Below are 22,683 nucleotides of genomic sequence, written 5' to 3'. Positions count from 1 at the left end.
TCAATGGTTGGCTCCAAGCATCTGCCTCTGTATTTGTCAAGCTCTGGCAGAGCCTCTCAGGAGACAGCTCTATCAGGCTCCTTCCTGTCAGCATGCACTTCTTGGCACCCACAATATTGTCTGGGTTTGGTGTCTGTATATGGGATGGATTTCCCAAGTGGGGCAGTTTCTGGATGGCCTTTCCTTCAGTCTCTGCTCTATACTTTGTCTCCATATTTCCTCCTTTGAGTATTTTTGTTTCCCCTTCTAAGAAGCTCTGAAGCATCCGCACTTTGGTCTTCCTTCTTCTTGAGCTTCATGTGTTTTTAACTTCTTAATGGAACTCCTGACTTGGTTAAGTTTCAATAATTGTTTTAAAGATTTATACTTGTTTGTTTGTGTTTGTATGCATGTGCAGTTAGTGCCTGAAGATACTACAAAGGTCATTGCATGCCCTGGCACTAGAGTTGAGGTAGGTTAAGCCACCCATCGTGGGTGAAGGAACCCAAACTGTGGTCCTCTGGAAGAGCAACAAGAGCTCTTAACTGTCTGACCATCTCTAAAGTCCCTGAAATAATTTTTAAAGATGTGTCAAAAGTATATTTAAAAAATAAAGTACAGTTTTAAAGAAAAATACTTTTTCTCACTTTTCCCCTTTTCCCTTATTGGCGGTGGCTAAGCTATTGTCATGCTGTGATCAGCAATACACACTACATTAATTGTTTTTGAAAACTCTCTAGTGCTTCATATCATCACTCAAAGCAAAGAGACTCCCTTAATTAAGTGTCAAGAACTATTCCATGAAATCATGCCAGCATTTCTGCTAGCCAGTGAAGTTAATTGACAATCTTTAATAGAGAATCCTAGAGAAGACTCATATCATAATTAACATAATTTAAGGTGCTGAGGATGCATGAATTATTCACAAATGGCATCTTTGATCTTTAAAAGAAAGCACCCAAGTGCAGCAGCATCTTACATAATAGGTTCGTGTAAATTAGTACTTACACTCATTAGTGTAAATTAGTAATTCTGAATGTTGCTAATTAGCCAGCCTGAGAACAAACACGATAAGAAATAGCATCACTACTAATCAATGAAATGCAAATCAGAACCACTGTCAGGTAGCACCCTCTCTCCAGTCAGCATGGCTGTTACCAAGAGGACAAAAGATGGCAGGTATTGTCCAGAAAGTAAAGAAAAACATACAACGCTGTGGTGGCGATATAAATTACCACAGCCATAGGAGCACTCACTGTTCTTGCAGAGGACCCAGGTCCAGTTTGCAGCATCCACGTGGCAGCTCTGGGCCATCTGTTAGTCTAGATCTAGAGCAGCTCCTGCCCTCCTGCACAGGTTCCAGACAGACAGGCGGTGCACACAAGTGGGCAAGCATTCTAACACAATAACTAAATAAGTAAATAAATAAATATTTCTAATTAAGAATAGAAGGCTGGGAAATGCAGTCAGTATGCGGGAAGTTACCTGACTCCTCTGTCTGTTACAGCATTAGTCACAATAGCCAATGATCAAAACAGCCTGAGTATCCAGCCATAGGAAAATTGGACATTATGTGCTCTCGCCACAGAATGATACTATGCTGGTGTTTTAAATGACAGAGTCTTTCCAGGTTTTGGTTTAGTTTATTTGGTTGGTTTGGTTTTTGGTTTTCGGTGGTTTTGTTTTTCGGTTTTGGTTTTTGGTGTTTTTGGTTATTTTATCTATTTTCATTTCAAATGTTATCCCCCTTTTCCCAGTTTCCCCTTCACAAACCCCCTAATGCCCTCCCCCATCCCTCTGCTTCTGTGAGGGTGCTCCCCCATTCATCCACCCACTCCCACCTCACCACCCTGGCATTCCCCTACTCTGGGGCATGGAGCCTTCACAGGAACCAATTTCTCCCCTCCCATTGATGCCAGACAAGGCCATCCTTTGCTACTTATGCAGCTGGCGCGATGGGGCCCTCTGTGTACTCTTTGGTTGGTGGTTTAGTCCCTGGGAGCTCTGGCAGGTCTGGTAGGTTGATAGTGTTGTTCTTCCTTTGGGGTTTCAAACCTCTTCAGCTCCTTCAGTCCTTCCCCAACTCCTCTATTCAGGTCCCCATGCTCAGTCGGATGTTTGGCTGTGAGCATCTGAATCTGTATTGGTTAGACTCTAGCAGAGCCTCTCAGGGGACAGCTAAACTAGGCTCCTGTCTGCAAGCACTTCTTGACATCAGTTATAGTGTCTGGGTTTGGTGTCTGCATATAGGATGGATCCCCAAGTGGGGCAGTCTCTGGGTGGCCTTTCCTTCAGTCTCTGCTCCACTCTTTTCCCCTGAATTTCCTTCTGACAGGAGCAATTCTGGATTAATATTTTTGAGATGGGTACGTGGCCCCCATCCCTCAAACGGGGCCATGCCCACCCACTGGATATGGTCTCTGCAGGGTCTATCTCCGCTTTATCGGGTATTTCAAGTACCCTTGGGGTCCCTGGCATCTGGGACTTCCTAGTGGCTACCGCCAGTTCCACATCCCCCACTGCCACACACCTCCATTCAAATTTCGTTCCAGGTTTTGTAGCTGGCGAGACGTGGCTGAGATGAGTTTTAGGTCATCTGACACGCAGGAGAAGATGGAATCAGAGAGCCAGCAGCAACCTGCAGAACTAGAGGGAAGCGACCTCTGAACTCAGAGGGGCGGGGTCTCCATGCTTAGGAGCTTAATGAAGGTACTGGATGGGATGCAGGCAGTTAATTCTGGGAGGCCATCTTATTGTACTATCCTAGGTTAGCACCTAGGTATCCTAGGTAGGAGATTAGCAGTTTAAGAACAGATAGGATCTGGAAAATATCATCCCGAGTGAGGTAACCCAATCACAGAAAAACACACATGGTATGCACTCATTGATAAGTGGCTATCAGCCCAAATGCTTGAATTGCCCTAGATGCACAGAACACATGAAACTCAAGACGGATGATCAAAATGTGAATGCTTCACTCCTTCTTTAAAAGGGGAACAAGAATACCCTTGGCAGGGAATAGAGAGGCAAAGTTTAGAACAGAGGCTGAAGGAACGCCCATTCAGAGCCTGCCCCACATGTGGCCCATACATATACAGCCACCAAACTAGATAAGATGGATGAAGCAAAGAAGCAGGCCGACAGGAACTGGATGTAGATCTCTCCTGAGAGACACAGCCAGAATACAGCAAATACAGAGGCGAATGCCAGCAACAAACCACTGAACTGAGAACGGGACCCCTGTTGAAGGAATCAGAGAAAGGACTGGAAGAGCTTGAAGGGGCTCGAGACCCCATATGAACAACAATGCCAAGCAACCAGACTAAGGGACTAAGCCACTACCCAAAGACTGTACATGGACTGACCCTGGGCTCCAACCACATAGGTAGCAATGAATAGCCTAGTAAGAGCACCAGTGGAAGGGGAAGCCCTTGGTCCTGCCAAGACTGGACCCCCAGTGAACGGGAATGTTGGGCTGAGGGCGGTAACAGGGGGAGGATGGGGAGGGGAATACCTACATAGAAGGGGAAGGGAGAGGTTAGGGGGATGTTGGCCTGGAAACCATGAAGGGCAATAATAATCGAAATGTAAATAAGAAATACTCAAGTTAATAAAGATAAAAAAAAAAAAAAAGAACAGATAGGATGAAAGGTGTGGCCACTCCTGTCTGCAGGGTTATCCCCAGTGGTCTAACAATTTGTTAAATTAGCCAAACTTAACCACCCAATAGTGTGACATATCCCCAAAATACTATGTTGTGAGCAATGAATTGACGGGGCTCTCAAATTCTTAGAAATAAGTAAAAGAAAACAGTAAGGTAAAGAAAAGGTCAAATAATGTGAGCTCTTTATAAGGAAGTATGATGGAGTTCTTTCTTACCTCTCCTAGCCTACCCACAGGATTCTGATGACATTTATGTGTCTCTATTTCCCCAGTCAGGATGAGCATTATGTTTTCTTCTTGCCAATGACAGTTTAGCAGGGTTTACTCTTTGTTTCCTTAGCAAGACCCTCCCATGCTTCTAATACAGATTACAAGCATTTTAATGTATCAAAATGTAGCCTGTTCTTTAAATTAGTATCTTTAGCGTATTTTTGCCAGAGTGCACTTACTTATCCAAGCCCCTACACAATGGGTATAGAGTTTGCTGTCCTTGCTACAACAGTGTTTTAGTTTCATCTGCAGCTGCTATGTTTAAAATATTCTGACACATGAAACTTAGGGTAGACAGGGTTTTTTTTTTCAGCTCAGAGCTCCAGATTAAAGTCCACCCATCATTGCTGTGAAGTCAAAGAAATAGAAACGTAAAACAGCTGATCATATCCAGGGGTGAGGGCAGAGTAAGAGAATGCAGAGAGGACTGTGAGGCCAAGTGCGGTGCAGATTATATTCGGTATTTCTCATCTTAACAAGTTCCCATTTGTTCTTGCATCTAGAAGAGCCCAGTGCTGCCAAGTCCTGACAGTCTTGAGTTCTCTGAAGTGTAAATCTTGGCCCCTCCATTTATCCTGTTGCTGGCTGATACAGAGTTTTCTTTCTGGTGTCAGCTACTTAGTTACCTAACTTGTCCATCTGCTTCCCACCTCCAAAGTTGGGTTTCTGCTGCCTTTTCTCATATTCTCTCTTTTTATAGTTTATCTTTTTAAATTATCTCATCACTGTGTCTTTGTGAGTTTTCAGAAAGAACAAGACTAGATATGTATAATCATTCTGTCATCTTATCTTACTGATGTGTATATGCATCTCTCTCTCTCTCTCTCTCTCTCTCTCTCTCTCTGTGTGTGTGTGTGTGTGTGTGTGTGTGTGTGCATGTGTATGTGTATATGTGGGTATGTGTGTGTCTGTGTGTGTGTGAGAACACAATATTAAATGCATTTCTTTTTATGGATAGAAGTCAAAATATCTGAAAAGTACTATAGAACAAGTTAACAAATAATTAGTCTAGCCAGCTGCTAATCATATTTTTCCTTCATATAAAAACCCCTTTGCAGATTGGAGAGGGGCATTCACGTAAAAGTCTAGATTTCTTTTTGGGGAAAGAAATGTAAACTTCACTTTCTCTTATATTTAAATGTGTTGCTTCGTTGTATTGTCTTGGGTACTGGGCTATTTATCCTGAGTTCTAAGATTTCTTTCTTATTAAGAATATAGCACTAAAATTAATAGCACTAAGGTTTATAACACTGAAATATAAAATAGGCAACACATACGTTAAGTCATACGAACTGCACGCATCTGTAGTTTGCCATTGTGCTTACATTTGCCAAGTACAGTGTATCTGCTTTGGACAAGTATATGCATATACGAAAAGGCAAATACCTGTTCAAAATGTTGAAGGCAGAACTTTAATTAAAGTTATTCTTTAAAAACTCAAATAGTTATTGATTTTGAAAGTAATATATTCTGTATATAAGAATGATTGGACTTATTTTCAAATAAAATAATTTCTCTTCTTTTTCAATAGTGTGGTTTGTTTGTTTTTTGTCCTATCATCTTTACATTTTAGGGATATATATTCACAGTTGCAGCAAATGCTTCCTTGTCACTTTCTTACTCTATAGAAACTCAATAATATAGTTTCCTAACTCAGCATATAAACTATTTACTCTCATAGCAGAGTTTTGGGTTTTACTTAATCATGAATGTAAATAAGTAGATGGTAGATAAGTAGTTAGGTAGTTAGGAAGATGATAGACAGACAGATAGATGCATGAATGCATGCATGCATACATACATACATACATACATGAATAGATGAATAGGTAGGTAGGTAGGTAGGTAGATAGATAGATAGATAGATAGATAGATAGATAGATAGGCACAATAGATGATGAAACCATAAGAATAATGTTGAGAAATCAGCTACATGGATAAGAAGACAAAGTCCTGCTGTGATAGAGTTCGCTATATATTAATTAAAAGGGCTTCTAAGCAATCAAAAACAATGCGATGTAGAAATCATTACACTAAGGGTGTAGTTCAGTGATGGAGCACTTACCTGATAAAGACTAGGTCCTTGGTTCACCCAAAAACTACACAATACAAAGAGAAACAACACCCAGCAAGAAATATGTGTACCCAGTAAAGGAAGAAGAGGTTAATCCATTCCTTGGATTCCCCAGTGTATTTCTGAGGGGCAGCATGCACCTGCAAGGCTTGCCACTGCAGATCTGTATCTGAGGCTCGGAACTTGCAGCAGATTCTCTCCATCCCTCATGCTGTCTGCTTAGGATCATTGACAATAAAAATAACTGCTAGAATGCCAGACACAACTACAGTTCTCCAAGTGGCACAAGTTGCGTGCATGCTGAACCTTAAACAGTTTCTTCTGCTTATTCTGAGGTTCACCCCCATTTGAGTGTTCCCTGCCCTTGTTGGAAATCTATGCACTTTACAATCCTCCCACTGGAAATTAAGTATGCAGAAATTACCAGCCAAGTAAGAAAGAAAGAAAGAAAAAAATGATGATTCGGGTGTGTGGACAGCACACTTTGAAGAATATATCCATAGGATGCCTACATAGCACCTGGTGGAAATGAGTCATCTGGTATACCTAGAGCATGGGATGGAAAGACCATAAAACAATAAGACAAAGCAAAAGCTCTCAGAATAAATTTCTCTTACATAGCAACCAGAGATGTTTAATTTCAATCTGCTAAGAAATTGACTTTGACAGAAAGCATCAGTTGATGCAGAAGAAATGTGATTAGAGGGAATATGCCAAATTTTAATAAGATTTGCCTCAAAGGTTTTGGACCAAAATTTTTTTTGTATACTTCATGATTTAATTGAAAATGCAAGAAGGAAAGATGGAGAGATGTTAGTCTCTAACAGGTAGTGAGCTAACGCTAGATGGGACAGAATGAGTTCTGGTGATTTAGTGCATGATCTGGTGGATATGGTTACTATTAAGGAACTATAACCCAAGGATTACAGCGAAATGGTTAGAACCAATGATGAGCCAGAGCTGATCCCTACATGAAATTCCACATGGACTATGAGAGGAACTCTTGGTACAAAGTACAGGGCAGCATCAGTGATTTGGGAACTTAACCATGTTGCACCTTCTTCTAACTGTATTGCTGGAAGTGTCTGTATAGGATTTGATATACTTCTGTAAAAATGCTGGAGAAGTGTATGGAATTGTGAAGTATTAGAGTTGCTATTTATTCACGCCTACAGTAAGTGACAATGGAGGATCATTACAAACAAAGGGTAGAGAATGTGGTGTAACTACTGGAAGACAAGATAAGGCCAGATGGACTTCCCCTTCACCCAGGTATGCTCATATTGTAATATGATCAGTGGGTGTACTGTGTTGGTCCCTAACAAGATGGATATTTTTGACACATCTACAGAAACCAGAGCTGGAACTGCTTACTAATGAGATGTTGATGCTACTTCCCATTTCCTGGATAACCAAGAAATTATAAATTAAATAAGAATTATATTCTTCTGGATGGGACATAAGTGTTAAGTGCAAGTCTTACATAAAATCTACCTGTTGACATGCAAAATTATATCTGACTTACTGCTTAAACGTGAACTTCAAGTTCTATTTAAATGGGAGCTATAGCCAAATCTGGAGTGTCTAGGCTTCCAGGTTTTAAAGATTACTCCTGAAGTGGAGGGGGGAAATGCTCTTAAATAATTCTCTGTGACCTGAAAATTCAAGAATAAACATATTGACGTGGACGTGAGGCAGCTCTTACAGCCTGTGATGGACAGCTATGGCTGAGATAGACCGGCATATCCGACACCGACTTTCCACGGCTGCCCTGACTGCTGAGTCAGCTGTCACTCCTGCTGCTCACGGTGCTGTGTTTTGGGTTGGTCTTCAGTGTTTCCCAACAGTGTACTCTCTGTTGTTTGAAATCTAGAATAGTTACTTTCCGGGTAGTTTTGCTGAATTACTGCTGTCGTTTATTTCCTTTCTTTCTTTTTCTTTTTTCTTTATCAGGTAGCAAGAACAATTGCTACAACTTGACACATAAAAAAAAATTTTACATTTGGACATCCAAGTCTGCCTTTTTTTTTTTTTTTTTTGCTAGAAAAGTTTGTGGAGGCTGGGGATGTAGCTCAGTACTTCTTAGCACACAGGAAGCCCTGTTCCATCCCTAGCATCAATAACCCAGACACTGTAACTCATGCCTTTAATCCTAGTACTCATTGGAGAGATAAAAGCAAGAGATGAGACAGTTAAGGTCATACTCAGCCACAATAGCAAGTTCAAGGACATAGGAGAATATATGAGACATACTCTAAGAAAGGAAAGAAAAAAGAGAGGGACAGAGGGAGGGAGGAAGATGGAAAGATAGGTGTTCTGCAAGCAGTAATACTGTAAGTTCTGTTTATATTATGAATGTATACTTTCTGCTAAGAAAACTCGAATATTGAACTTCACCTCTGGGAAAGCATAAAACCTTTAATTTGTACAGAGCACAGAACTTAGACTGTCTCCAAATTACTCAGCACAATGAACATTTAATTTAATGTTTTGAAATGTTTTCACAAACCAGTGTTTTAAAAAATTAGTCCTCAGAGAAATCTGTTGTGAGACTTGGCACAGTGGCACATGCCTGGGAAACACAGGTGGGTGAATCTCTTTAAAGGCCAACCCAGTCTGCAAAGCAAGTTCCAGAACAGCGGGGACTGATATACAGAGGTACTCTGTCTCAAAGCAAAACAAAAGAAAGAAAGAAAGAAAGAGAGAGAGAGAGAGAAAGAGAGAGAGTCAGAGAGAGAAAGAGTCAGAGAGAGAGAGAGAGAGCTCTGATGTGGAATTTGGTGGGTATCATTTACTTTCAGGCATTTATTTACATTTCCATCACATCTATTCCTGTGTTTGTATGGAGGGCATTACACAGATGCCGTGGCGTGTGTGTAAAGATCAGAGGGCAACTTGTAAGAGTCATTCTCACTTTCTACCATGTGCGTTCCAGGAATTGAACCCAGGTCATTGAGCTTGGCACCAAGCACTTGAACCCACTGGCCTATCTCACCAACTCATGACATCATTTCCTTTCGGTCATTAATTCAAATGCACTCCCCTCCTTTCTTTTCTTTTTTCTTTTTCATTTAAGAATTCTGTACATGTATATAAATTTTTAATCAAATCCACCCATTCTTTCCCTTCTGGTTATATATATTTACTATAATATTATTTCTAAGCAAATAGATGAATTTTTCAACATCATACCCTGCCGATATACCTACAAAATCATCTTTTACCATCCAAATAGATGAACCCAAACTGAGCTCTAATTTTCATCATGCCCTAACTTCTCTGTGAAGCATCAAAGTGCCGCCACCTTGACAGTTAGGCTTAGCATTGTGATGTAGTGCATATTATCATTTTACCAAGCACCGATTAATTAAATTAGGTATACTTTTATTCTTTGGTATACTGATGGTAATCAGTAGTTAATTAAAAAAAAAAAACAGTTCTAGGAAGAAAAGAAATGTAAGCTGGACAGTGGTGTCATACGCCTTTAATACCAGCACTCAGAAGGCAGATGTAGGTGGATCTCAGTTCAAAGACAGTAAGAGCTACCCAGAGAAGCCTGCCACAAAAGAAAGAAAAAAAGGAACGAAGGAATGAAGGAACGAAGGAATGAAGAAAGAAAGAGAAAGGAAGGAAGGAAGAAAAAGAAAGAAAGGAAAGAAGGAAGGAAGGAAGAACAGAAAGGAAGGAAGGAAGAAAAGAAAAAGAAAGAGAGAAAGAAGAGAAAGGAAGTAAGGAAGAAAAGAAGAGAAAGAACAAAGTGAAAGGAAGAAAGAAAGAAGAAAAAGGAAGGAAGAGAAGTGCAAAGCTTCAGGTCTTGATGCTGAATACTCCGGTTTGATTGTGTTCCAGCATGTTCGTGATTACAAAATCATATTATGCTAGCTGTGGTATATATAGCTACATGCCAGCATCATGGAGGTTGGGGCAAGAAGATCAAAAATTCAGATATATGCACGAAACATAACAAGACGGGCTGGAGAGATGGCTCAGTGGTTAAGAGCACTGACTGCTCTTCCAGAGGTCCTGAGTTCAAATCCCAGCAACCACATGGTGGCTCACAACCATCTGTAATGGGATCCGATGCCCTCTTCTGGTGTGTCCGAAGACAGCTACAGTGTACTCATATGCTAAATAAATAAATAAATCTTTAAAAAAAAAAACATAACAAGACACTGGCTCAATAACGGAGACCAAAAAGCATCCTGTTGTACCTCGCTGAAGCATAGCAATATTATGTGGTCAGTCAAAGAGCAAAATCGATAAAGGATAAACTTTAACAAGCTTGGGTTAGTGTTATTATGGAAGAAAGGTAGAGTTAAAAATAAGTATTTGAAAAGAGGTAAGTCTGGGCCAAAAATTACATTACCTGTTTCCTGGGTTGGTTATTTTGTTTGTGCCTGAGGGACTCAGTCAATCTGTTGGTAACTTAGCAGCAGCAAGCACAGGACTGAAAACGGGCCAAGCCAAGGACATAGAGAAATGGGATTGTGTTACTGCTCCAGGGCCCAATATGTTACTCTAAACTCTACTCGGATCAAAGAAATCGTCCTTGGCTTAGCCTGTGTCTAAGACGAACCTTCTAAATATAGGAAGATATTTAAGGTGCTGTGAGGTGCTAGTGGGTAACAGAACAACTTTAATCCAATAAGCAGCAAAGGAAGGAACCTTTGGAGAATGCGTCGTGACTCATGACAGAATGTAACAAATTGGTTGTCACTGCCACTTATGATGGCTATTCCAACGTGTGTTCCCTGTGGCCCAATGACAGATGGCTTTTGTATGTCTCATCTCTATACGTGCACTGGGATCTCTCACACTCACACTGTAAGAAATGTACCACAATCCTGGTTACTTTGAAGTTTTGAATCTTGGGGGAAAAAATTCTTTCCTTCATGCCAATTCTTCTTTTCTTTTTTTTTTTTTTTTTTGAATAGTCTGTATGTCAGAACCTATATGTTATTAAAGAAGTCGTAGTTCATTCTCTAACTTTCCTTTCCCCCAAAAAGTCAATTCTAAGGGTTAGGAAAAAACATCCTTGAGGGACTGATAAGAATATACATACAATTTAGAATACCCTACCCTAGTATAATTAACTTCATTTCCATATTCTCTCCTCCTTTTCTCCTGTTCACATCTCGTTGTCCGTAATCCACATGGGTGCTTAGCTCTCTGTTACGACCTGGTCACACCTCTTAAAATGTTTCCACGTCATCGTAAACAGCTGGCCTTACTGCTCATCTGTGTCCTGGCTACTAACACAGCTTCCTAGTACACTGCTATAATTTAGGACAATGGTCAGCGTCTGACTTTGGAACACTGCACTTTTGTAACTATTTACAATAGGCTGCAATATCATAAACCTTACTACATTAAGTTTCTTCCTTTTATAACACAACGAAAGCTTCCCTGCACTAAGATCTATAATATTGCTGATTTTGTTTTAATGTGTGGTGTGTGTGTGTGTGTGTGTGTGTGTGTGTGTGTGTGTGTGTGTGTGTGTGTGTGTGTGTGTGTGTGTGTGTGTGTGTGTGTGTGTGTGTGTGTGTGTTTGTGTGTGGTGTTTGTGGTGTCTGTGGTGTGTGTGTGTGTGGTGTGTGTGGGGTGTGTGTGTGTGGTGTGTGTGGTGTGTGGTGTGTGTGGTGTGTGTGTGTGTGTGTGGTGTTGTGGTGTGTGTGTGTGTGTGTGTGGTGTGTGTGTGGTATGTGTGTGTGTGTGTGTGTGTGTGTGTGTGTGTGTGTTTGTGTGTGTGTGTGTGTGTGTGTGTGTGTGTGTGTGTATGTGTGTGTGTGTGTGTGTGTGTGGTATGTGTGTGTGTATGTGTGTGTGGTGTGTGGGGTGTGTGTGTGTGTGTGTGTGGTGTGTGTGTGTGTGTTGTGTGTGTGTGTGGTTGTGTGTGTGTGTGTTTGTTTGTGTGTGTGTGTGTTGTGTGTGTGTGTGTGTGTGTGTGTGTGTGTGTGTGTGTGTGTGTGTGTGTGTGTATGTGGTGTGTGTGTGTGTGTGTGTGTATGTGTGTGTGGTATGTGTATGTGTGTGGTGTGTGTGTGTGTGTGTGGTGTGTGTGTGTGTGTGGTGTGTGGTGTGTGGTGTGTGTTTGTGTGTGTTCATGAATGTGAATCCACACACTCCAAAGTGGCACCTGTGTTTGTAGAAGTCAGAGCACAGCCACAGGGGTCATCCTTTGCCCTGCACTTTGTTGAAGACAGTCTCTTGTTCTTGGACCTTGCCACTCTGTTCCATTGAACTATATATCCCTAGCCCAAGTCATCTCTATAAAGTGCTTTCTCTGCCCATTTATATGAATACCACAGTTAACTCTCCTGAGTGTGATAGTCAGATAAATGTTTGTATTTTGCAGGTTTCCCAAATCAAACTGTTTGGGTAGGGTACTCTTCTACTGCGTGTGCCAAGCCATCCGACACGGTGGCTTCTAGGAATTCTCCTGTCTCTACCTCCCACCTCTCAGTAGGAGCTCTGGGCTTCTGTATGAGTTCCTGAGATTCGCACTCAGCCCCTCACAACTGTGTTGCCATCTTCCCCGACCTAATTTTAAGTCTTAGTAGCCATAAAAAATGTGTTCCAACTTGTGTTTGGTACTAAATCCATCTGAGTTTTGTCATTACTAGTTACTGGTACAAATGACATAGGTAAACGTCTACAGCTTTAATTTGTGGATTTGTATTTGTAATAAATGGTTAGCACTTTTTTAAGGTTAGTATTATTACTAGTTGCTTTTGGATATATATATATCTCCTTTGATATATATATCTGGAGAATCAAACTCAGAACCGTGTGCTTGCTAGCCACTGTAGAATATGCATCCCCAGTCCAAGTCACCTGTTGAATAATTTATCTGCCCATTTATATAGATATCACAATTAAATGTCCTAAGCCTAGAAGTCACATGAATATTGCTTGAATTGTCAGACTTTCCCGTTGAAATATTTCTGGTATTATTATGATTTACCTACTATGGGCACTCACTTTCTGTCTTCATGATCAAAGCTATGACTCCCTCCGGTATAATTCCTCCACTTCCCCAAACCTATCTTCTTCTGCCACAGAAAGAAAAGAATGTGTTCTGCTAGGTTCCTGACAATGTATCTGATGCGGTTCTGTGAAGATCTACACTTCCTGTGGGTGGAACAGCAGTTGCTACTTTATAAGAGAGAATATGAACCCTTTAGGAGTCAGGTTAGGCAGGAACATGAGATGGTAGCTGGAATTGCACTGGAGGCTGCCACCTTCAAGCTGAATCGCACAACAATTAGTGTTTCGTTAGCTCAAAGCCTTCTTAGCACCAATTCATCTGAGGCTTTGCTTTGTAGGTGTGGACCTTTTCTGTTGTCTTGTGAAGCACTTGTCTCATATTGCAACTCTGAAAAACATATCCAGAGCAAAAGACGTGCACACACACACACACACACACACACACACACACACACACACACACACACAGTGAACAGAGAATCATTAAAAACACCCTCTCCAGCAGCTGTGGCTCAGAGAGTCCCTGTCAATAGCCCAACCACGACAGTTCCTCTTGCTGCTGGCTACACTCGGATTTCTCTACAATCTGAAAAACAGTTGTGCCTTCTCTGATGCCTATTTCCGGTGGTGGTATGGGTATACTGAATTAAAATCAAGGCCTCCAGCATGAAGGCAACTGCTCTATGGCCAGCCCGTGTACCATTTCTGCTGCCTGGCTTCTTCTTTCAGCTCCCGTGTTGATCCTAGGGTACCCTGGGAGTTAGCTATTTTGTTCCCTGCTCCTCGGGTGAATCTAACATGTTCTAAAATGCAGCCAAGACTGAAACCAACTAGACAACCTCAAAATTGCTAAGAGGGACTGAATCTCAAAAGGCAGCTTACTAAGAGAAAGGACTAGAAGCTACCTGCCCTTCCATAAACACCTACCTACGTCTTCTTATTAGATTTTCATGAGAGAAAAAAAAAAATGGTGATTTTTGATACGTTTCCAGAATTCCTTCTTTGGCATCTTCTTCCTTTATTCCCTAAAGACAAACTGATCCTCACCAAACACTACAAAAGGTAACAATTTTAATGAGTGGTTTCGGTTTGGTTTTATTTTTGGTTTTTGCAGACAGCATTTTTCTGGCTGTTCTGGAATTCACTCTGCATCTAGGCTGGCCTCGAACTCACAGAGGCCTGCCTCTGCCTACCAAATGCTAGAACTAAAGGTGTGCAGTACCACTGCCCCGTGAGCTTTTTTTTTTTTTTTCAAATGTTTGTTTTTGATTTTTTTCTAACTCTAAATGGAGAATAACAACTGCAGAATATTGATTATTGATAAGAGACAGGACTAAGGATGCAGTTCAGAGGCAGAGAGTGCCTGGCGTGATCAAGGTCCTGGTCCACCAAAACAAAAAGCAAAAAGAATACCAAAAGAAAGTGAGAAGGAAGGAAGGGAGGGAGAAGGAGGGAGGGAGGGACGGAGGGAGGGAGGGAGGGAGGGAGGGAGGGAAGGAGGGAAGAGAAGGGAAGGAAAGTTAAGGAGAAAAGTAAAAGCAGAAAAGCATCACACACACACACACACACACACACACACACACACACAAAGAGCTGTATTTTATACTTCTTTTTCTGTGCCAAGGATGAGCAGCACACGGTGGGAAGATTGTCCAAAGCCAGAAGGCCTTTGGAGAACCTTAGGTGACTGATACTGCATGTTCCTAAAAAAAAAATCTACTGAAATTTCACAACCTGGCCTGTGAGGGGAGAGCACAGATCCAGCCTCCATTGACGATTACCCATTCCCAGCTGCTCAGTAGTCGTAGAGTGTTCTAAGCTGTTAGGGAACAGAGTTTTAACGAATTATTAACTTTACTAGAAAGAAACTTGATGTCCCAAGATACAAATGTGCTGAGGGTAAAAATTTTAAAAGCGGCGGAACCGGTTCCCGAGAGTACCCTGGCTCACTAGTCCTGGCTCCTGCCGGCCATTTGAACTAACGCTAATTTATCTGAGATTAGTATCTCTCCCAGCAGCTCTCTGCTAGCCTCAAACTCTGTGATTCCAGCTACCTGGAAACATCATGGTTCCAGAAATCCAGTAGTGGCTGGCCTATTGCCTCCCTGCCACGGACTCTGCCCATACTCCCACCCCCCCCCCGATATAAACTCCCAACTACCCAGTGAAATCGTGACCCAACCAACTGTAACCCAACAATCAGATTCATAATTAAATCCTCAATCTATAATACATCCACAGAATAAATTCACTGCCAATTAATAAAGATAAAATGGCCCACCTAGACAAGATAAAACCAACCTAGACCACCTGGATCGGAATAATCCTCCTCCTCCTCTTCCTCCTCCTCCTCTTCCTCCTCCTCTTCCTCCTTCTCTTCCTCTCCTCCTCCTCCTCCGTCTCCATCTTCCTTTTCTTGGCTCCTCCTCCTCCTCCTCCCCTCCTCCTCCTCCTCCCTCCTCCCCTCCTCCCTCCTCCTCCTCCTCCTCCTCCTCTTCCTCCTCCTCCTCCTCCTCTTCCTCCTCCTCTTCCTCCTTCTCTTCCTCTTCCTCCTCCTCCTCCTCCGTCTCCATCTTCCTTTCTTGCCTCCTCCTCCTCCTCCTCCCCCCTCCTCCTCCTCCACCCCTCCTCCTCCTCCCTCCTCCCCCCCCTCCTCCTCCTCCTCCTCCTCCTCCTCCCTCCTCCTCCTCCTCCTCCTCCTCCTCCCCTCCTCCACCCGCCCTTGCCGCCTCCCACTTACCCGCCCTTGCCCTTGCCGTCTCCATCTTCGTTTTCTTGGCTCCTTGTCCTCCCCCCTCCTTTCTAGACTTTTCCCCACCTACCCCTCCTTCTCATCCAATGATAGGCTTCGCCTTATCCTGGACCCGCCTTGCTGCATAATGACATCATCCTACACGGATGCAGTGAAATGATGTTGTCTTTCCCATTTTGGGGGGCCTTTGGAATAAGGATGAGAATAAACTCTAATTCAGCTCCCTAGTTCCGCATGCACCAACAGAGATATGTATGGTATTTCTTTGTTCTAACGATACCTACCAAAAGAGCAGAACTCAGGGCTGGTGAGGTAGCTAAGCCAATAAAGATTGCTTACGGCTAAACTCAGCTCCTGAGTGTGATCCCCCATACCCTCGTAGGAGAAGGAAAGAAGCAACTTCCACAGGTTGTCCTCTAGACTTCACATACATGTTGTCACACGTACATACATGTACGTGCACACACGCATACACACTAAATAAATGTAATCTACAAACATAAATGATTGTTCAATTTGCGCCTGAATATTAAAGTTATAAAATAGTAAGACACATCTGAATATAAATACAGCTCCATTTGCAGTCTAGACTTCCTCCTACCAAGGTAGTTGGACCACATGGCTTCTTGACATCTAGGCTGGGGTCGAGGAAGTACAGCGGTTACCTAGGAGATGACTGTCATGTGATCGTTTGGGAGCCGGCCTATTATACTCACATGCGTTCTGGCCTCACTGGGAGAGGACTCAATGGGGAAACACAACATGAAGTTGGGGGAGGGGCAGAATAGTGGCTCAAGGAAAAACTGGGAGAGAAGGAATAGGAGACCACACTTGACCAAAAAAATTTTCTCAAACAATAACATTTTTATTTACAAACAAATGATCCTGCGTCTCATGCTGCTGAATGTAAAAATTGGGCTACCTTTTCAAGAGGTCATCAATATTGCTATATTGTTATACATAATACTGCCCTCCCTGTGCCCTCTCCAGTGTCCCCGGTTGTAGGATGTCCTACAGGTGAGGGTGGGTACAGAGTAGAACGAGGCCTGTCATTGGACAAGAAAGAAGGATGGATGGGAGAAAAGTTTGAGGGAAGGGAAGGAGACTGGAGAGAAGGGGCAGAGAGAACATGGAGGTTGATGTTAAGATTCCACTCTGTCCGGGGCTGGAAAGATGGCTCAGCGGTTAAGAGCACTGACTGCTCTTCCAGAGGTCCTGAGTTCAATTCCCAGCAACCACATGGTGGCTCACAACCATCTGTAATGGGATCCAAAGTCCTCTTCTGGTGTTGTTGAGGACAGCGACAGTGTACTCACATAAAGGAAACCTGGTGTTTACAGGTTGTTATAGATGTGGATGTGTATGGGGCTTTTGTGTTTAGGTGGGCAAGATGTCTATCAATTGGATCAGAGGTTATTGTACTGTGTGTTCTTTCATGTAGTGATTTAAGTTTAAGGGAGTGTGGCAGCAGAGACACTGGGCCGCCACGGAGGTGGGATGTGTGTTTCTGGCAAGATGTCTACCAGGTATCTTGGGGCACTGCGGTGCCAGATCTAGAGGGGGTAAAAGACAGTGCCTTTTTTATAATTTTACAGCAACACCCGGTTTTCTGAAGCATAATACCTCTCACTAGAGTTCAGATTAGAGGCAGTCACGTGCCTCAATTTCGAAGAAGGCTATCAGATGCACCCAAAAATTCTATACTGGAAGCCCCGAAGAGTGTTAACTGAGAGTGTCTCTGAGGAGAGTATCTGTGCATCTCACAAGATGTTGGTCTTAGCTCTGCCTGTCAGCTAGTCTACATGTATTACCTGTCTAACTATGTCCCCTTCCCCTTGTGTCCTCTTCCTAGAAGCTCCCTCATACACATCCAGAGCTCCTTTAGGATATAAAGTACCTCGGCACACAGCCAAGATAACTAGACAGCCCCAAGCTGGATCTTCTGTCAGTGCAGGACATGCACATAACCACATGAAAGGAATAGTAATACAGAAGGGAAGCCAGAGACCAAGAGGGCAGGCAAAAGGGCCACATGAGAAGAGGCCAGAAGAGGTTGGTTTGTAGATGAACAGCTCTGATTCTATCCCTTTAGTTTTCATGCGTCCTTGGAGAAGTTTCAGAGTTTTCTGTGCCTTACCCCAACACCGTGAAAAGCCAGGGATCTGTACACATTCCTAAATGCTACAATTAGACAGAAAGTTAACCTGATTGGTTTACACAGAACTGATTTTCATACGCAAACCAGCCCCTCTCAGCGTGGACTGTATCTGCTTAAGGAAGCACTCTCAACGACCCCACCACCGCCAGGCGAGCAAGCAATAAGTAGTCAGCCTTCCCCGGTTTGCTGCTTCAGTAACCGGTTCAGCAACAGGGCTAATGAGGTCAGCGTCGAGGGATTTGAGCTCTGTATGGGCAGACTAGTGAATTTAAGAGTCCAAAGACAGTTTCCTTGGCTCCAAACAGCTGCAATTTAAATAAGAGCTATTAGCTTCCAAGGACCAGGGCGAAAATCATGAGCGAAGGACACATGTTTGTCACCACCGAAGATGTGGATGAGTTTATAGGACAAGGCTAAGATTTGGCAACACAAACGGCTTATAGCTCACCAGTTGGTTACATGCTCAGTCTGCAGGTGGCCCCACCTATCCTAGGTGAGACACACAATGTCCTAACCAGAAACCGGTGGTGTTAAGTTGTGTCTTTCTCTTGCAGCTGACACAGCCCTTGGAATTGATGACGTATACGATGAGAAAGGATGCCAGTGTGACGTGTCCGTGGAGGACCTCACCCCACCACTCAAAACTGTCATCCGAGCCATCAGGTGGGTAGAACCTGTGAACAAAACCATGTGCGTCTGACTTGTCTCCGATTCTTTGATTTACCAGTGGGGCTATTTGGGGTAATTTGCCCCCACCAGGTTAAGTTTCCTGGAATAACTATTTCCCCTTGGTCTGTTCACTGGAATGCTTTTTAACTCACTGGTATGTTTTGTTTTCTTCATAAGGAACTGTACCACATGCAACATGAGATATGTTAGAAAAGGTTGGTGGGATTTGGAAAGCTAAGCAACACCAGAGAAATTCCCATAAGAGCTAGGATACTGTGTTATATTTGCTTTAGGGACATTTGGTTTATTGATGCAACTGGGTTTTTTTAAATTATTTTATGCCTTTTATTCAATAATATATGTTCCATATTTTGTAGCAAAAGGGAAAACCCTCTAGGCTACTTGAATTAAGGCTGAGCTCTGACCATGGGAAGCCTGAGGTACTGTGCAGTGTGACTTTTTCCATTCTAAACAGTAATTGTTCATACACAGGGACTCTTAATCTGGTCCTCTACAATGGCAAAGAGCTAAGAATGCCTGCTCATATCAGGACAATTAATTGTTTGCTTATTGTCTGAATTGGTCATTTAGCATGATGTTAGATGTGCCTTTGTGATTCATTGGGAAATACTGGGCGAGCAGAAATTAGTTACCAGTAAATGCCAGTAAATGTTGTTACCAGTTACCAGTGAATGGGTGGTAAAGGAAACCGTAATGTTATGGAAATGCATGTGCTTTCCAAAGATGCTTAAATGATCTGTATCCCCAGTCAAAACTAAATGCAGTAAAGGTCAATTGCCCTACACAAATGGAGGTTTCCTATTGGGCCCGGATGGTTATAGGTTATGCCCCACATCACATTGTAACTGTAGAAAGCACCACCAGACTTTCTCATTGGGTACCAATTTGAGCAACCAGTTATATAGTCACCATATATCCATGGACAACCTAGAAGTCCTAAGTGACATTTCAAAGAGGCAAAATAAGACACGCCTGTAATCCCAGGCTTCAGAAAGGGAGATTGTGAGTCTGAGGGTAAACGCCACAAAAAGGGGGGGCGCACTAGCTGCTCTTCCAGAGGACCTGTTTCATCCCCAGTACCCACATAGCTGCTCACTGCATGTCAATTCCAGTGAATCCAATGCTCTCTTCTAGCCTCCTCAGGCACAAGGCACTATGTATGGCACAGAAAAACACGAAGGCACCTATGCACGTGTACTGGCTGGTTTTGTGTCAACTTGACACAAGCTGGAGTTATCACAGAGAAAGGAGCCTCCCTTAGGAAATGCCTCCATGAGACCCAGCTGTAAGGCATTTTCTCAATTAGTGATCAAGGGTGGGAGGGCCCATTGTGGGTGGTGCCGTCCCTGGGCTGGTAGTCTTTGGTTCTATAAGACAGCAAGGTGAGCAAGCCAGGGGAAGCAAGCTAGTAAGCAACACTCCTCCATGGCCTCTGCATCAGCTCCTGCTTCCTGACCTGCTTGAGTTCCAGTCCTGACTTCCTTCGGTGATGAACAGCAATGTGGAAGTGTAAGCTGAATAAACCCTTTCCTCCCCAACTTGCCTCTTGGCCGAGATGTTTTGTACAAGAATAGAAACCCTGACTAAAACAACACATGCGATTTTTTTTTTTTAATTTCAAAGGGGGATAATAAGGATCTAGAAATGCACTGTCCAATGCTGTAACTACTTTTTTAAAATGCTATTTAAATTTGAATTATTTAAAATAGACGACAATTTAAAGTTCAGGTTGCCCAGTTGGCTCTAGTTACACAATACGCACTTCAAATGTTTAGTGGCCATGGGCACGCATAGCTAGTGACAACCATATTGGGTCCCCCCACCCCCAAGAAAAAGCAACATTCTGTCATCACAGGAAGCGGAACTCAATAGTACTGCATGGTAAGCCACCTTCAGATTCTTTACATGCATTGACTGTTTCTATCACAGTCCTAACATAATAGTAAGAGAGTTCAGTCCACAAAGCCATCTGACTTGCAACGAGTGCATTAAGTCTTATCTAGTAGAAGCAGATCAGGCTCGGCCAACGTCATCCTTAATACAGTTTGCGGCATTTCCACAGACCTTCCGAAGCTCTCCCTTCTGCTTCACACCTTGTAATAAAAGGATCGTGGGCTGCAAGAAGGAGAATGGGACTCTATTCTGCTGCCTTAAGCACTTTAGCAATGGTTTCAGATTTACTTGGCCCTTCCTGAAATCGGCTGACGCTTGTAAAGTCTTTTGCAGAATTCCCTTGTTTTTCGGAACTCTTTCTCAATCCCTCCCCACCCCACCCCCACCCCCATCCTTCCTCTGTGGACTGTTTGGTCAGGATTTTGTATTTTTTAAAACTCACTTCTGTATTTTTTATGTATATGAGCATGTATGCTTGCTTGCTTGCTTGCCGGAAGAGGGCATCGGCTCCCATTATGGAGCCAGCCGCTGTGTGGTTGCTGAGAATTGAACTCAAGACCTGTGGAAGAGCAGCCAATGTTCTTATCCGCTGAGCCATCTCTCCAACCTGGGGTTTTGTATTTTTGTTTGGATTTGGTTTGTTTGGGTTTTTTGTTTGTTTGGTTGGTTGGTTTTGATTTTTGTTTTTAGGACAAGGTCTCATGTAGCTCAGGCTGGTCACAAATGCAAACATACTATGTAGCTGAGGCTACTCTTAAACACCTGATCCTCCTGCCTCTACCTCCCTAACTCTGGCATTTCAAGTGTTTGCCTTCACACCTAGCTTGGTTCTTCTTTGTACGTGGGGGTGGTTTGTATGTAACTGTATGACGTAGAGGGGATCTGTGCACACCGCTGTCCATGTACAAAAGCCAGAGGAAGATGTCATATGTCCTGCTCTGTCACTACTGTGAGACAGGGTCTCTTATTAAACCTGGAGCTCATCCTGTTTTCATTAGAATGTTTGGTCAGCAGACCCCAGCAGTTCTGTCTTTGTCTTCAACCTATCTCCTGCTTCTGCGGCCATTGACAGGTACAGAAACACCTGGCTTAGGTGCTGGAACCTGAACTCTGCGTGGGTAGCAAACGTTCTTACGTACTAAGCTGTCTCCTTGGTGCTAAGTCATGATTTAGGTATCTACTCTGTGTGTGTGTGTGTGTGTGTGTGTGTGTGTGTGTGTGTGTGTGTGTGTGTGTGTGTGTGTGTGTGTGTCTGTGTGTGTGTGTCTCTGTGTGTGTGTGTGTCTGTGTGTGTCTGTCTGTGTGTGTGTGTCTGTGTGTCTGTGTGTGTGTGTGTGTCTGTGTGTGTGTCTGTGTGTGTGTGTGTCTCTGTGTGTGTGTGTCTGTGTGTGTGTGTACTGTGTGTATTTTGAGGCTCTTAGTGAGGATAACTGGGGAATATCTTTCTCCCTTGTATTCCGATTCTGCCTGGAGTCGTTGAAATCATTCCTAAGTTCCGTTTAAAGTAATAGTTACTGCAAGACGTTAAAAGGCACTACATTAGAGTTTAACATAAGCATGAAATTATTCATCCATGAAGCATGTAGCTTAAGCATGCACAGTTCAGAAGCCGAGGAAATGCTTAGCGGTCAAGGGCATACACCACTCACACAGAACCCAGGCTCACTTCATAGCGCATCAGGTGACTACAACGGCCTGTAACTCCAGCTCCAGTGGATCTGACACTCTCCTCTGGACTCCATAGCACGGCTCTCACACACGCATACACACACACACACACACACACACATACACACACACATACACACACACATATATACACACACGCATACACACATACACACACACACACACACATACACCATTTAAAATAAAACCATTTTGTAAGACATAATTCAAAGACCATTCAATACTACTTGTTCTGCAAAGAAACCTGCACATGTGTGTCCCTAAATCTTACATGAAGGTGCTTTTTTTGGTGAAGTATTAATTGCATTAATAAGTTAAAAATCAGGTAAGAAGTCTGTCAAACATATTCACATCTTACAACTCACCTGAAATAGTGTTTTATGTATTTATTGCTAACTCTGAGCTTTGCATTAACCATTATCCGTCTCTAAACAACTTTGCTTTGACATTGTCCTTGGTGTTATGGTTGTTAGAATATTTAATATAAACCCTCTTTTGTACCCCAGAAACTCTTAGTTTTTCCTAAAA

General features: G+C 42.8%; 1 protein-coding gene across 1 annotated transcript in view; it reads left to right on the top strand.

Annotated features, from left to right (window-relative positions):
- Kcnq5 (potassium voltage-gated channel subfamily Q member 5) overlaps positions 1 to 22,683 on the top strand; it is a 550,136-nt gene that overhangs the window by 509,140 nt on the left and 18,313 nt on the right. The window contains exon 11 of the mRNA XM_032900855.1: positions 18,438 to 18,546. Within this exon, the coding sequence (XP_032756746.1) occupies positions 18,438 to 18,546 (109 nt within the window). The remainder of the gene's footprint in view (positions 1 to 18,437; positions 18,547 to 22,683) is intronic.

Source organism: Rattus rattus, chromosome 4 (assembly GCF_011064425.1).
Source record: "Rattus rattus isolate New Zealand chromosome 4, Rrattus_CSIRO_v1, whole genome shotgun sequence".
NCBI classification, from domain to species: domain Eukaryota; kingdom Metazoa; phylum Chordata; class Mammalia; order Rodentia; family Muridae; genus Rattus; species Rattus rattus.
The sequence above is the reverse complement of the archived record's forward strand: the minus strand, read 5'-3'. Positions and strand labels throughout refer to the sequence as shown.